This window comes from Giraffa tippelskirchi, chromosome 8, assembly GCF_054371585.1.
Source record: "Giraffa tippelskirchi isolate mGirTip1 chromosome 8, T2T-mGirTip1v1.2.pri, whole genome shotgun sequence".
Taxonomy (NCBI): Eukaryota; Metazoa; Chordata; class Mammalia; order Artiodactyla; family Giraffidae; genus Giraffa; species Giraffa tippelskirchi.
The window spans coordinates 164,379,935-164,391,998 of record NC_137282.1 but is presented as its reverse complement, the minus strand read 5'-3'; the positions used below and the strand labels follow the sequence as shown (position 1 = coordinate 164,391,998).

General features: G+C 51.4%; 1 protein-coding gene and 1 long non-coding RNA gene across 7 annotated transcripts in view; one reads left to right on the top strand and one right to left on the bottom strand.

Annotated features, from left to right (window-relative positions):
• Positions 1-789: 789 nt before the first annotated feature.
• Positions 790-12,064, bottom strand: part of EXOC2 (exocyst complex component 2) — a 118,199-nt gene continuing 106,924 nt past the window's right edge. For 3 of the 6 annotated variants that reach the window (XM_081520595.1, XM_081520599.1, XM_081520598.1), the window contains 5 exons: positions 10,465-10,520; positions 8,423-8,545; positions 5,197-5,258; positions 3,838-3,897; positions 2,038-2,293 (listed from right to left, as the gene is read on the bottom strand). In XM_081520595.1, the coding sequence (XP_081376721.1) occupies positions 2,200-2,293; positions 3,838-3,897; positions 5,197-5,258; positions 8,423-8,545; positions 10,465-10,520 (395 nt within the window). In that variant the 3' untranslated portion in view covers positions 2,038-2,199. Of the gene's footprint in view, positions 1,792-2,037; positions 2,294-3,837; positions 3,898-5,196; positions 5,259-8,422; positions 8,546-10,464; positions 10,521-12,064 lie in introns of those variants that run through there. The other 3 variants (XM_081520601.1, XM_081520596.1, XM_081520597.1) reach the window with 3 other exon arrangements.
• Positions 7,223-10,763, top strand: LOC145517645 (uncharacterized). The gene is made up of 3 exons (XR_014062225.1): positions 7,223-8,574; positions 9,089-9,176; positions 9,555-10,763. It is a non-coding gene; the product is annotated as an uncharacterized LOC145517645 (long non-coding RNA).

Below are 12,064 nucleotides of genomic sequence, written 5' to 3'. Positions count from 1 at the left end.
GAGCCCTTAAGCCCATGAGCAGGACAGAGGCAGCACTGTCTGGAACCACGTCAGAGCAGAAGGCAATCTCTTCGGTTCATCTTCAAGAAAACCGGCTGCAAGACGGGGCGGGACTGACTCGGGTACCACACCCATGGCAGTGATGCTTGTCTCCAACGAGGGGGTCGTTTCTGGAATGCACTTTCACGGACGCCAAGGTCTCGCAAACCCAGACTGACTATTTCTGGGACTCTCCTAGCGCAGAAGGCCAGGCCGACGTGCAGCTGTGGCTGTGCCGACCCCAAGGCCTTCTGTGCACCTCACTCCTCAGCACCTCGTGTCCCTCTACGATTGCTCCGTGTCCTGCCCCACCTCTTGGCTTCCTCCTAACCCCACTGTGTCCAGCGATCTCCTCAACTCCTGAATTCTCTTCCGCAGCCCAAGCAGGAGCTCTCCAGGAGTTGCTTCCTCCGTGAGCCCGGCTCCGAATCTGGAGTTTGTGTGTGCCCACGCTCCACTCAGAGCTGGAGATGCTGAGTCTCTGCATCACCGCACTGTCCTCGGGCGCTGTGCATCTCTGAGCCTGACACTCTCGTCTGGCTCCCAGGGGCCTGGCAGGGTGGAGCCGCCGACAAGAGGACAGTTAGTGGGACACCTGGTAATGCTACCCAACAATGATTAGAAGACACAGGTAAACCGGGATTGAAGTATTTATTTTGGGTGCTAAAATTAGACATACAAAAAAATTACATAGCAAATGAAAGTGTTGAAATAAACATGCTTAGGGAAAAATATCAATGAAATTACGTCTTGTATTAAAGACACATTCTTTATTGGCTGGAGGGTCCTCATCATATACTTAAAATAAGACAAATGTTCAGGATTGTGGTTTTATAATTTGAGTTCACAGCCACAGTGGATACAGGGGTGAACATGCCTAGGCAAGACCACCTTCAGTGTATTTCTTCTTAAGTTTTGTTCAAGACAAAACCTTCCTCGACACCAAATGAACAAACACAAGACTGACTTGTTTCAAATGATGGACACAGCACATGGCCATGGAGGACCTCAGAGTTCCCTGTACTAACACATTAATGCCAGCATTGAAAACGGGACTGTGGCATCGGGGGAAAATCTAAAACCTGACTCAGTTTTCTGAAGCAAATGGTATGACAAAGGCAGGTCAGGGAAGCCGAGTCTGCAGGAGGACACGGCGGCCTGATCTGTTCTGGTGACAGCGTCATCGGTGGCTCCCATGCCTGGTGACACAGACACCACCACAGCAGAGCCCCCGAGCCCCCAAGCAGGACCCTGGAGAGATCAGAGAAATGGTGCGGGTGGGCGGCAGGGCGCCTGGTTCTGGAGGAGACACTGACCACAGCCCCTCACGTGTGCGGGGGTCGTGGGGGCAGGAGGCCCACGTCGGGTTCAGGGCGAGTCACACAGAAGAGGCCTGACGACGTGAGCACTGTGAGCACAGCAGCCAGGCAGCAGAGTTAACTCGGGGACCGAGGCCCACGAGCAGCCTGCCCAGCGCAGCCTCCCCAGTGCAGCACCTTGGCAGGCGGACCGCGCGCTCTTCTGCACGTCCACTTGGGCTCGGAGCACCAGAGCCATCGGCGTGAAATGAAGGCTTGCACGCTGCTGCACAGCTCAGGGCAGCTCCGGGTGTTCACGTGTGACTTTCTACTAAGCCACGCATCCCTCCCAAGGTGTCCTGGAAGCTGCAGAAAACCCAGGAAGACACTCTGGGTCTGAGCTGCTCTGCCTTCTGTAGCCTTCACCACGCAGCACGTAGCTTTGAGATGCTCCCTAATTTTTAGAAAGGTATTTTAAAGTCATACTGTGAAAGTCACTCAGTCATGTCCAACTCTTTGAGACCTCATGCACTATACAGTCCATGGTATTCTCCAGGCCAGGACACTGGAGTGAGTAGCCTTTCCCTTCTCCAGGGGATCTTCCCAACCCAGGGATCAAACCCAGGTCTCCCACATTGCAGGAGGATTCTTTACCAGCTGAGTCATACAAGGCCTATGGTAATAAGAATGTCAAAGCAAATACTTCCTGGGCATTTTAAATCAGGTCAGTTTGGCTGAAATAAAACATACACCGATCTTTCTAAGCTCCCTAATCAGGGGAAAGAAAAGAGAGAGGGCCAGCCTCAGCGCTGCTTCCCTGCAGACACCCGTGGGCGCTCGGCAGAGGCGTCCCTCGGAGGCTCTATGTCTTCGCGGCGGGTGGGGGGGCAGCCTGGAAGCAGGCCAGCTGCAGATGCATGCCGCTCTTGACTCGGCTCCGCAGCTCCTCCAGCAACCTGTGGGAGAGGCACAGACAGCCACTTTCCTATGGGCTCTGAATTCCATGACAAAAGAAACTAAAGAAGGTCCTCTACGGGAACATCTATCTATAGACATACTTAGGTTTATACACAAAACCGTCCGTCTGCCCCTTCCCTTGGATTAACTGGACTCCTCCCTAAACAGACTGATGTTCGGGGTCTGAGCCCTCCAGCGCTCTGACGCGCCCTCTCAGTGACTCTGATAACACAGCGCAGCGTCTCACGAGCCCCACGTCAGGACAGGCCCTCTCGTGCTGCCCATCTGCAGTCACCTTTGCCCTCGCCCCACTCCTTGGCAATGACTGGTCGATTTTCCATTCTTCTCATTTTGCATTTCTGCCTTTAACAAGTATTGAGGTGAACTGAAGGGACGAAGCAGGCACCCACAGAGTCAGGGCAGCCCAAGCTGCAGCAGTGACTCCACCTGGCCCGTGCTGGCCAGACACAACTGGATAATTTCAGGGCCATGAGGGGTCTGACAGCTCACTGGGCTCAGATGAAGCAATCAAGACACGAGCTTGCTGGTACTTGAGTCAAGGGATTACTTCCTGGTTTAACGATGCTCCCAGCAGACCTAAAACAGCCCCGTGTGGCCTTCATCACGGTATCTGCGGCTCTCACCGCCCCAACACCACCGTCTGCTGAGGAGACGCGTGAGCACGCTTGCACAGGGTGACGGCCAGTGAGGCTTTAAACCTTTCACTTAATTATGTTAAAGGCCTGAACAGGGTTTGAACACGTGGTCAGTGAGGAGGCGGGACGGGGTGGCAGGGCTGCTCTGCCCTGCCCCCCAGACCAGGTCACCCTGCCTGCCCGGCCCTGTCCACGCCTCCGGGGCTCCCTCTGCCCGTGCGGGTCCACCATGCTCCGCCGTGCTGTCACGGCTGACCCCGAGGGCTGCACGCGGTCAGGGCTCCATAACTGTCCACGACCTGTCCAGCAGCTGCAGGGTGGGGGGACCTCGGCTGGGCTGGGGAAGGAGCCCAGGCACGCTGACATCTGCCTGGCCTAGACTGTGTCTCGGGTCAGAGTTTCCTGTTACATGAGTAGCAAACTTTAAGGTCAGGCTGAGACTATTAACACAGTATTAGTGGAACATGTGTAACTTCATCACGTCATGTGTACACATTTACTCTTAATGCTTCATATCACACGGAGCACAAATGTACGCTGCTGACCTACTTGAAAGACAAACTCTGAGTCCTGCATTTTACTATGTTGTCCTCTCTTTTACATTTCTCTAAGGATTACCCTCTTACAAATTTCAGACAATAATAGTTTTCTGAGTCAAAATAAACTTTCTTATAAAAGTTTAAGTGACTGCTATAGTTACCTCAAACAAGGAAAGAACTAATTTCTGAAACGTCATAAACCAGGTTCCACCTCCTTCTGCCACGTGGGAGATGGGCTAACACAAGGCGTGCCCAAGGGCCGCGGAGCCCCACCTCCCCGCAGGCTCCACCTGAAGAGGCGGTGTCCAGCTGACACCACGGCACCCCCGAGAACAGCAGGAGACTTACTTTCTGTCGGCTCCGCTTGAGAGCTGAGGCAGGGCTTCCAGGGCCTGCTTGAAACTGGATCTGTAACAGACAGCATCCCAGGCGGGGACACGCCGGCCCCCCGGGGACAGGGACATTAGAGAAAAGCGTGTCTTATGTTCAGAGGGGGTCACAGGCCGGTGAAGCAAGTAGAGCAGGAGGGAAAGTGAAAATGAAAGCGAGGGTTTGCGGAAGCAGGGCCAGAAGAGCCAAGCCAGGAAAGGAAACATGACTTGACAAGCGAACGAGAAACTCAGCTGCGCACAAGGTGCTCCTGACAGCAGACGAGAGCTCGGGGTGCAGCTGCTCAATCTAAAAAGGTCTTTACTTTCAACACAAAACTGAACTCTACCGATAAAGCAGCTGCTAAGAAAGGAAGGCAGCTAGGTAGGAACAGGGGGGATCTTGTGCAAAATGATATAAAGGGGCACTTCTGGAACTGACATGTGCTGGGCCTGATGTACAGCCACCTTCTTGTAATAACAGAACATGTCTTAAGAGCACTTAGCTAATATATCTAAAATTTGTATGATAATGGAGAGGTATGTGTATATATATGCATAACTCGACATCATTTCATTTCGTGAAATATGGAAAAGGGAATTTAAAAAATGATTTGGTATGTCTAACTTTCTAAAGTAGAAAGTACCAGCAGAATAACTAACTCAAGTAGTAACGCGGAGCAGACAGCGGCGGGAGCCATCAGAAGGGCTCCTGGTGAGTAACCTCACGCGTTAGGAAGGAAAGGAAAAGCCTTCCAGGCTGTACGGTGACAGTCAGGATGCGGGCCTGAGCACACCACCCAAAGCTGGAAACAAGTGGCAAGTGCATCGTGGGACACGTTTAAACAGCTTCCCTGTGGACCCGGCACTTCCCAGGTGGCACTGCCAATGGGGTAAGCAGTCTTGTGTAGGCAGAGCTGTTTCAGTTCGCCTAATGATGTTTCAATGATAGGAAATCCTGACTTTCATTCAAAACAGCTAAAAATTATCATTGAATTTCCACTACAAAATTTTGCAGAGAAACCACAAGGCTTCCTCTTATGCTGATATTCACATAAGAGTCTGCGATGAGTAAACGGACTCAATTCTTCTTTTCTCCTTTTCAAAAGAAACACATGACGCTCTACGACACCCCTTACGAGGCTGAGGCTTATCTCCACTGCGAGGAAGAGCCTCATGTGTCCTTCGCTTGGTGTCGCTTAGTGCTTTTTAACAAGACAACTGATCAAATACAAACACGACATCATCGAGTCACGAGTGCTCGTGCGGGACCATCACCTGCACGAAGAGCCTTGTGGGGGCTCTCGGGGCAGCCGGAACACAGCACGGAGCATCTCACCTGCTCTCCGGTGTCAGGTGAGCCGCCACAGTGTCCCGCAGGGTGCAGATTTCAAGCCTTGCCTGGAGGTGAGAAAGGGACAGGTGACCACAGGGAACCACGTCGACTGTCCGGCGGAAAGAAGCAAGGGTGAGCAGACCACTACGGCCAAAGCAGCAGTTCCTTAGAGGGGACCTTCTAAATCAGCCCAAAGACACTGGCCATGACAACATTCCCTGTTACTGAACAACGGTACAAGCTGTCAAGTCTGACTCCGTGGAGGCAGGGGTCTTGCTCTGAAAGGTACAGACTGTGCCAGGGCCGTCCAGCCACCGGACCTCACCATTCAACAGCACCTCTCCTGGTCTCCTTGGGGAGGAAGTGAGGTCTCACTGCCCCGAGGCTGATGGGGACAGAAGGACAGGCTGCCTCACTGCCCCCAGGCTGCTCTCCAGGCACCATGCCTCCCCTTGACACTAAGTGCTACAGACTCAGTGCAGTGCTGTTAAAGCTACAGCTCACTTTTCTCTTCTGTTTTTTCTTTTCTTTTTAAAAACAAAACATGACAAGTTGGTCCCAGACAAACAATATGGAAAAGGAATAGCATAGTTAGAGAAACTCAGACTTTGAGACTTCAAATTGTACTGCAAAGCTACAACAGTTCCCACAGTGTGGCACTGGCACATGCCTGCCATGGAGACCGCCAGCACAGGACTGAGCGCCAGGAACAAACCTTTACATTTACACTCAAACGACTTTCAACAAGGTGCCAGGGCCATTCGGCGGGGGAGACGGTCTCTCTAAGACATGGTGCTGGGACAGCAGGGCAACTGTACGTCCACACTCCAAGGACTGAAGGTGAGTCTCTTCCTTAAAACAAAAACTAGCTCAAAGTAGAGCGCAGACCACGCACCTGATAAAACTATGACGCGCTGGGAGGAGAGCCCGAGTGCATCTTTGTGACGCTAGGCTAGGCCTGCCTTCTTAGGAATGACAACAGAAGTACAAGTGACAAAAGACAAAAGAGAAAACCTGGAATTCCTCAGAATTAAAACATCCTGTGCTACAAAGGACATCATCACAGGTGTGATGATCACACAGAACGAGACACCCTTGGCAGACACTGGGATGGCCACAACCAACCAGTCACACCCTGCAGATGAGGATGTGGGGAATCTGGGATCTTTATACACCGCTGGTAGGGAAGCAGCTATAGCTACTCTGCAAGCAGTATGGAGTTCATCCAGTGATTCCAGTAGCCACATAACCCAGCGATTCCAGTCCTTGGTATATGCCCAAGAGAAATGAGAGCGTGTGGCCACAGAGGATCTGCACACAAGTGTTCACAGAACCATTCTTCCTATCAGCCAAAAAGCGCAAATCCTAACGTCCATCAAATGATGAGCCTACGCACACGATGGAATGTTCGCCACAAAAAGGCACGACACCGGCTGCAGCACAGATGAGCCTGTGAGCTGCCCAGGAGGCTGTTTGAGACGCACGGCCCTCAGCAGCATGGGCGCACACACACAAACAAGGATGAGTGCCAGGGCTCGTTTTAAATTCACCAACAGAGAGAAAGGCTGACGCACATACGATAAACGTGCAGTCTAGAAAGCAGGTGTTTGGTCCCATTTTTTAGTGGGTTAGAAGCCTGAAACAGCTCGTAATTGGAAAGTGTTCATGTGACTATCTGTCTTTACTGTTTATATTCTAGTATATATAAAAGGGACCTACCAAGCAGAATATCAAAGAGAAAAAATAAGGTAGAACTTTCAGCTCAGTATTTTAGGAGATGGATTAAATCACTATAAAACTAATCTTTGCTAGAAATATTTTCAGACAAAGTGATAAGGCGTTTTAATTAACCTAGGCATTATACCTATTTTAAGAGCTGTGATGAGTCACACAGAACACACGGGCTGCTGGCCAGCAAATGCTCCTCTTGGCTGGCTCTCGGGAAGGCCTGAGGCTGGTGGCCGCTCGGCCCTTCACGTTAGGCCCTCTCAGTCACCTGCTGAGGAGGAGGTCACACACGGGCGGCCCCAAGGGCAGTGGGCAGAGGTTTTCAGAACAGAACTGTCTCCAGGGAGCACAGGGCACTGGAGGCCAGGCAGGCGTGGAGGCTGGGCCCCCAGCTGACTCTGACATCTCCTCCAGCCCCTTCCTGTCAGCCATGAGAGAAACTCAGCATCAGCTAAATGGGCTGCAGAGAAGGTGTGAGGAGGGGGGATTTCTGTTGTAATTCCAAGACCCCTTGAGCTTCCCCGGTGGCTCAGCTAAAGAATCTGCCTGCAGATTCTGCAGGTCTCTTCTGTGGGAGACCTGGGTTCGATCCCTGGGTTGGGAAGATCCGCTGGAGAAGGGAATGGCTACCCACTCTAGTATTCTGGCCTGGAGAATTTCATGGACTGTACAGTCCATGGGGTCGCAAAGAGTCAGAGACGACTGAGCGATTTTCACTTTCACTTTCAAGACCCCTTAGGCCAAAAGCAGATACTGCGACTTCCCTTTAATTCATCTTCACACACACAAGGTTCTTGCTATGAGTCTTCAGGTTTTTCTTTTTATTGATACATTTTCTTATTTTTATTATTACTCAGGTTTAAGTTGTTATCTGTAGGGGGCTGGCCTGACAGGAGGGCCTCAGCCAGTACTAGAAGCAACACTTCCGGGACTTTTAGAAAAACTCTCACAAGGCCCTTGCCATGAGGCCCATGGGTGGGGCTCAGGTCCCCACCAAGTCTGCAGGCCTGGCTCCTACAATCTGGCCACATGCAAACCCAGACCCATGTGACTTATCCAAGTTACATTTGTTACTGTAATTATGTAATTCCATGAACTACAACATAAACCAGTGGAATATGAGTAGAAAGAAACAGCTGTCATTTCTATGCAAACTGCACTGATTGCTCTGGAAAGACTATTTATAAGTAAGTTGCTAAAAATTTCCTGTTAAATTAAATGTAGTGAAGACACCTGTAAAACAAACAACAACAAAAATATCACAGAGCTGCAGAAGGACTCTGCATTCAGACAGGCACACAAGCATCGTCACACTCTGAAGGGAGAGCAGGTCTGGGACCGCTGGCGTCCTGGATGTGGTCCCAGGGGACGATGCACCCCGCAACTGGCAGAGCCACCGAGAAAGTAACACAAAGCCTGTGTGGACCTCCTGGGACTACAACTGACACACATTTCCGTGGTTCAAACAACTGTGTCCACATGCACAGGAGCGGTGTGGTACCTGCAAAGCTCCGTTTCTGCTGAAGGACGAGACGCACTGCATGAGCCGACTCAGCTCCTCAGAGACCGCCTCCACCACCCTGGACAGCACCCGGGGCACCAGGTCCTTGGAGATAGTGAACACCTGATGGAAGGTGAAAATACGAAGGAATGGTATGTTATGGGGACTTTCCTTGACCCCAGTGTGTTAGAAACAAAGGGCCCACCCCCAGGTCTCCTGAACCACGAACGAGGGGAGGCACGGCTGACTCTCAGGCTATGTTCACCAGCGCGTGAGAAAAGGGGACCTCCGAGAACAGGTCGGCAGGTGGGTTCTGAGAGGTGCTGTGGATGGTGACAAGGTGAAACAGGTTTAAGGATTTTTTCCTCCTCTTACCCTTTTCACAAGAAGAAACGTGATTTCTAAAGAGGAAACTGTAGAGATAAATACATTCTGGGTCAGACTCTCCTTGGGTCAAAGCAACTGCTACTTCAGCTGGGAACCAACTCGATAGCACAAGAGAGCCCAAGTTCACTATTTGCTGAATTAAAAATGTTTCCTTTCATTTGACAAAAAACACAATTTTCAAGTTTTGAATTTTGATAGTTTCAAACTAAGAATTACTATATTTGGTGAAACATTACTATCCTGACTTTTATGTTAAACTAAATCATATTTTCTTTTTAGCTTTTCCATTTTTCAGATTCAATCACTAGTATTAAACCTTCGGGTCAACCCAAACATAACCTGAGCATTGAAGAAAATTCTAGGCAAGGTAAGATTGTTTGGGAACAGTAAACAGTAAATGTTATGTACAGAATTCTACTCTCAGCCACTGGGATGTGTGGAAAAGGGACTGGAAAAGCCTAACACAAACGATGACCGTGGGTGCCTCAGCAGGAGTTACCATCGTCACTCAAAGGCCCATGCGCCCTGCAGTGCCCTTGACACCACCTGCGACCGGCCGTCTCCACTGCCCGAGGGTCTCAGGCCGCACCCTGACTCCCCCAGAAGCTAACCTAACAAAAGAGCGTTTTTATAAAGGGCTCTGATGCAGAAAAAGCATCAAAGTTGAAAGTATGTCACTCACCATAAAAAGGTGTACATGGTAAGTTCCCGCCTGAGCTAAACCATATAAAACTTTATTTCACAGAGAACGTGTGTACTGGGCCTCACGAGGACCCGAGGAGGACGAGCACCGTGGCCCGCTCTGCGGAGCTGCTGGACTTGGCTGCCTCGGCAAGCAGGCAGCACTCCGTGTCCTTCGCTCCCTCTCTGGTTCAGCCTCAACGACCACGTGTCTCCAGGTCACCGAAGTGGCCCAGACAGCACGTGTGGGCACAGAGGGCGATGCAGCCCTCACCCGCGACGCACCCGCACAGCGGCGGTCACTCAGAGGGAGGTTTCCGGCAGAGATCACTGCAACAGCAGTCTTCTACCGAGAAGCCCTCTGCTGGGCCCACCTCATCTGCTGGACGACGACCCCCGGGCTGCAGCCAAGCCGGAAGTTGGCTGTGAACTGCAAAGGCAGCCACGGTGGGGACAGTGGCGGGACACAACACTGGCGGAAGGCTCCCCAGGGAGCGGGCCGGGCGCGACCGGCAGCACCGGCGTCCGGACCCTCGTCAGCCACGGAGGGGAGGCCACCGCCTGAGCCCTGCTGCAGGCTGAGCCTGTCCTTCCAGCATGCCCCACGGCTGCCAGAGTAAGACACCAACGCTCCCGGGTACACTGGTGAAAACCAGGGCAGCGGGTGCCCCAGGTGGAGAAAACATTCTTTCACTCTCTTATCTCTTTACCTGCCAAATAGCCATTGTTTTAATTAGAAAAGAACATACCAAATTTGAGAAAAAAGACTCTCATAGTTAAAACACAGACGTATGTGCGTTGAAACCAGATACTATGTTTTACTCAGTAAAACTCAGTAAAACACTCAAATCTGTGTTTCACTCAGACTAACAATACATTCTGAAGGGAGAAGACCCCCATAAGAACCATTGAATTTGCCCCTGCTCTCTTGCCCCGTTACCCACGCCCCTTGGGAATAGCTAGCGACAGCTTACCTCTGCGTGCACGGCGATTATGTTCACCAGTGCTTCTTTCAAGTAGTTTCTGACACCTGCAATCAGACGGGGGAGGGAAAGGCATTCAGTGGAGACGCGGGTGCCTCGCACCTTCCAGGAGGCAGAGGGACAGACAGCACAGGCCCGGAGCTCCTGAGGGCAAATGGCCAGAGGGCTATGCTCATACAAGTTTTTAAAAAGGTGGAATTAACTGCGAGTTTTCTTTCATAGTTTTTCCATTTCTGTCATTGTTCTATCCTCTGTAATTAGTCTGCTTCAAAAGTGAAATTTAAAACTGACCGTCAATGTCTTCATATACGTTCTTCATATATATGCATGCAAACACACACACACCAGACAAAGTCCAAAGGAGGATATTCACCAGAGTTTATGAAACACCTGCTACACATCTACTGTAGCATCTGCTTCCAAATTTAAAGTCAAATTATGCAGAATAACTATTTTGATCTTAGAAATATAAACTCTGGGAGAAACTTCTGAAAAAGACACATTCCACCTGCTTCTGTAAGCAAGTCAGAGACTGAGGGCGGCAGGGCTGCCCTCCAGCACGGGCACACCCTGGGGAGGGGTGGGCACCCTGGGGAGGGGTGGGCACACACGGGGAGGGGTGGGCACACATGGGGGAGGGGTGGGCACACGGGGGAGGGGTGGGCAGCAGGGGAGGGTGCAGGTCCAGCCCCGTCTCCCCCCCACGAGCCGGGACCTGCGGCAGGAGGACTGGGAGACCACCCCATCTCCCATCTACACCCTCTGTGGGACTGCAGTGAGGCGGCCCTGGTGCTCACAGGGCTCCTAAGAGCCCCAGTCTATTTTGTAAGAAAAAGTATAAAAACAAAATACTGCTTTAGTAACTCCGAAACAATTATTTTCACTTGGAGGAGAATAGTATTTCAAGATGCCTTTGGCAGTTAACAGCACAAACAGAGAATTTCTTCTGTATGAAACAGAAAATTCTACTGTGTTGCAAAGTCATGTTCCCCACAATCTGCCCGAGCTGCTGGTTAGTCAGGAGGGCTGAACCACAACCACCGTGAGGACCCGGCACGTGCGGATTCTAAACACACAGCTGCGCTGGGGGCTGTTGTGTTCTAGGCCATGTACGGATGCTCCCAATTTTTGAGGAGCCAATCTCAAATATTTCTTTGGTTCTATTTTGCTGACTGAATAACTGAGAACACAGACTGAAACATAATTAAATACAATCTGGAAGTAAGTTGGTCCTTCCTGAGAACAAGGACAGCTGCAGGGTAACGAGTCCCATCTGGGAGCAAAGAGCCGCACTAGCGAAGGTGAAAGGGGAGACGCGTGACCGGCGCGATGACCAGCAGAGCTGTCTCCCCGAGAGGAGGCCCCCCGAGGCCACGCAGGGGCTCGTGGGCCTCAGCGCTGCGCTCTGGTCAACCGCCTGACCACTGAGATCAAGACTCAAGTCTTTGAATTGAACCGTGTGGAAGGCTGGCTTCTGGACATCCAGAGGCAGACGCAGTTCCTGAGCCCGCCGCAGTGACCACACACACACATGCGTGTGCAAACATACAGGGAGTCCTCAGGAGGCTGTGAGCCCGCCGGAATTCTCTGC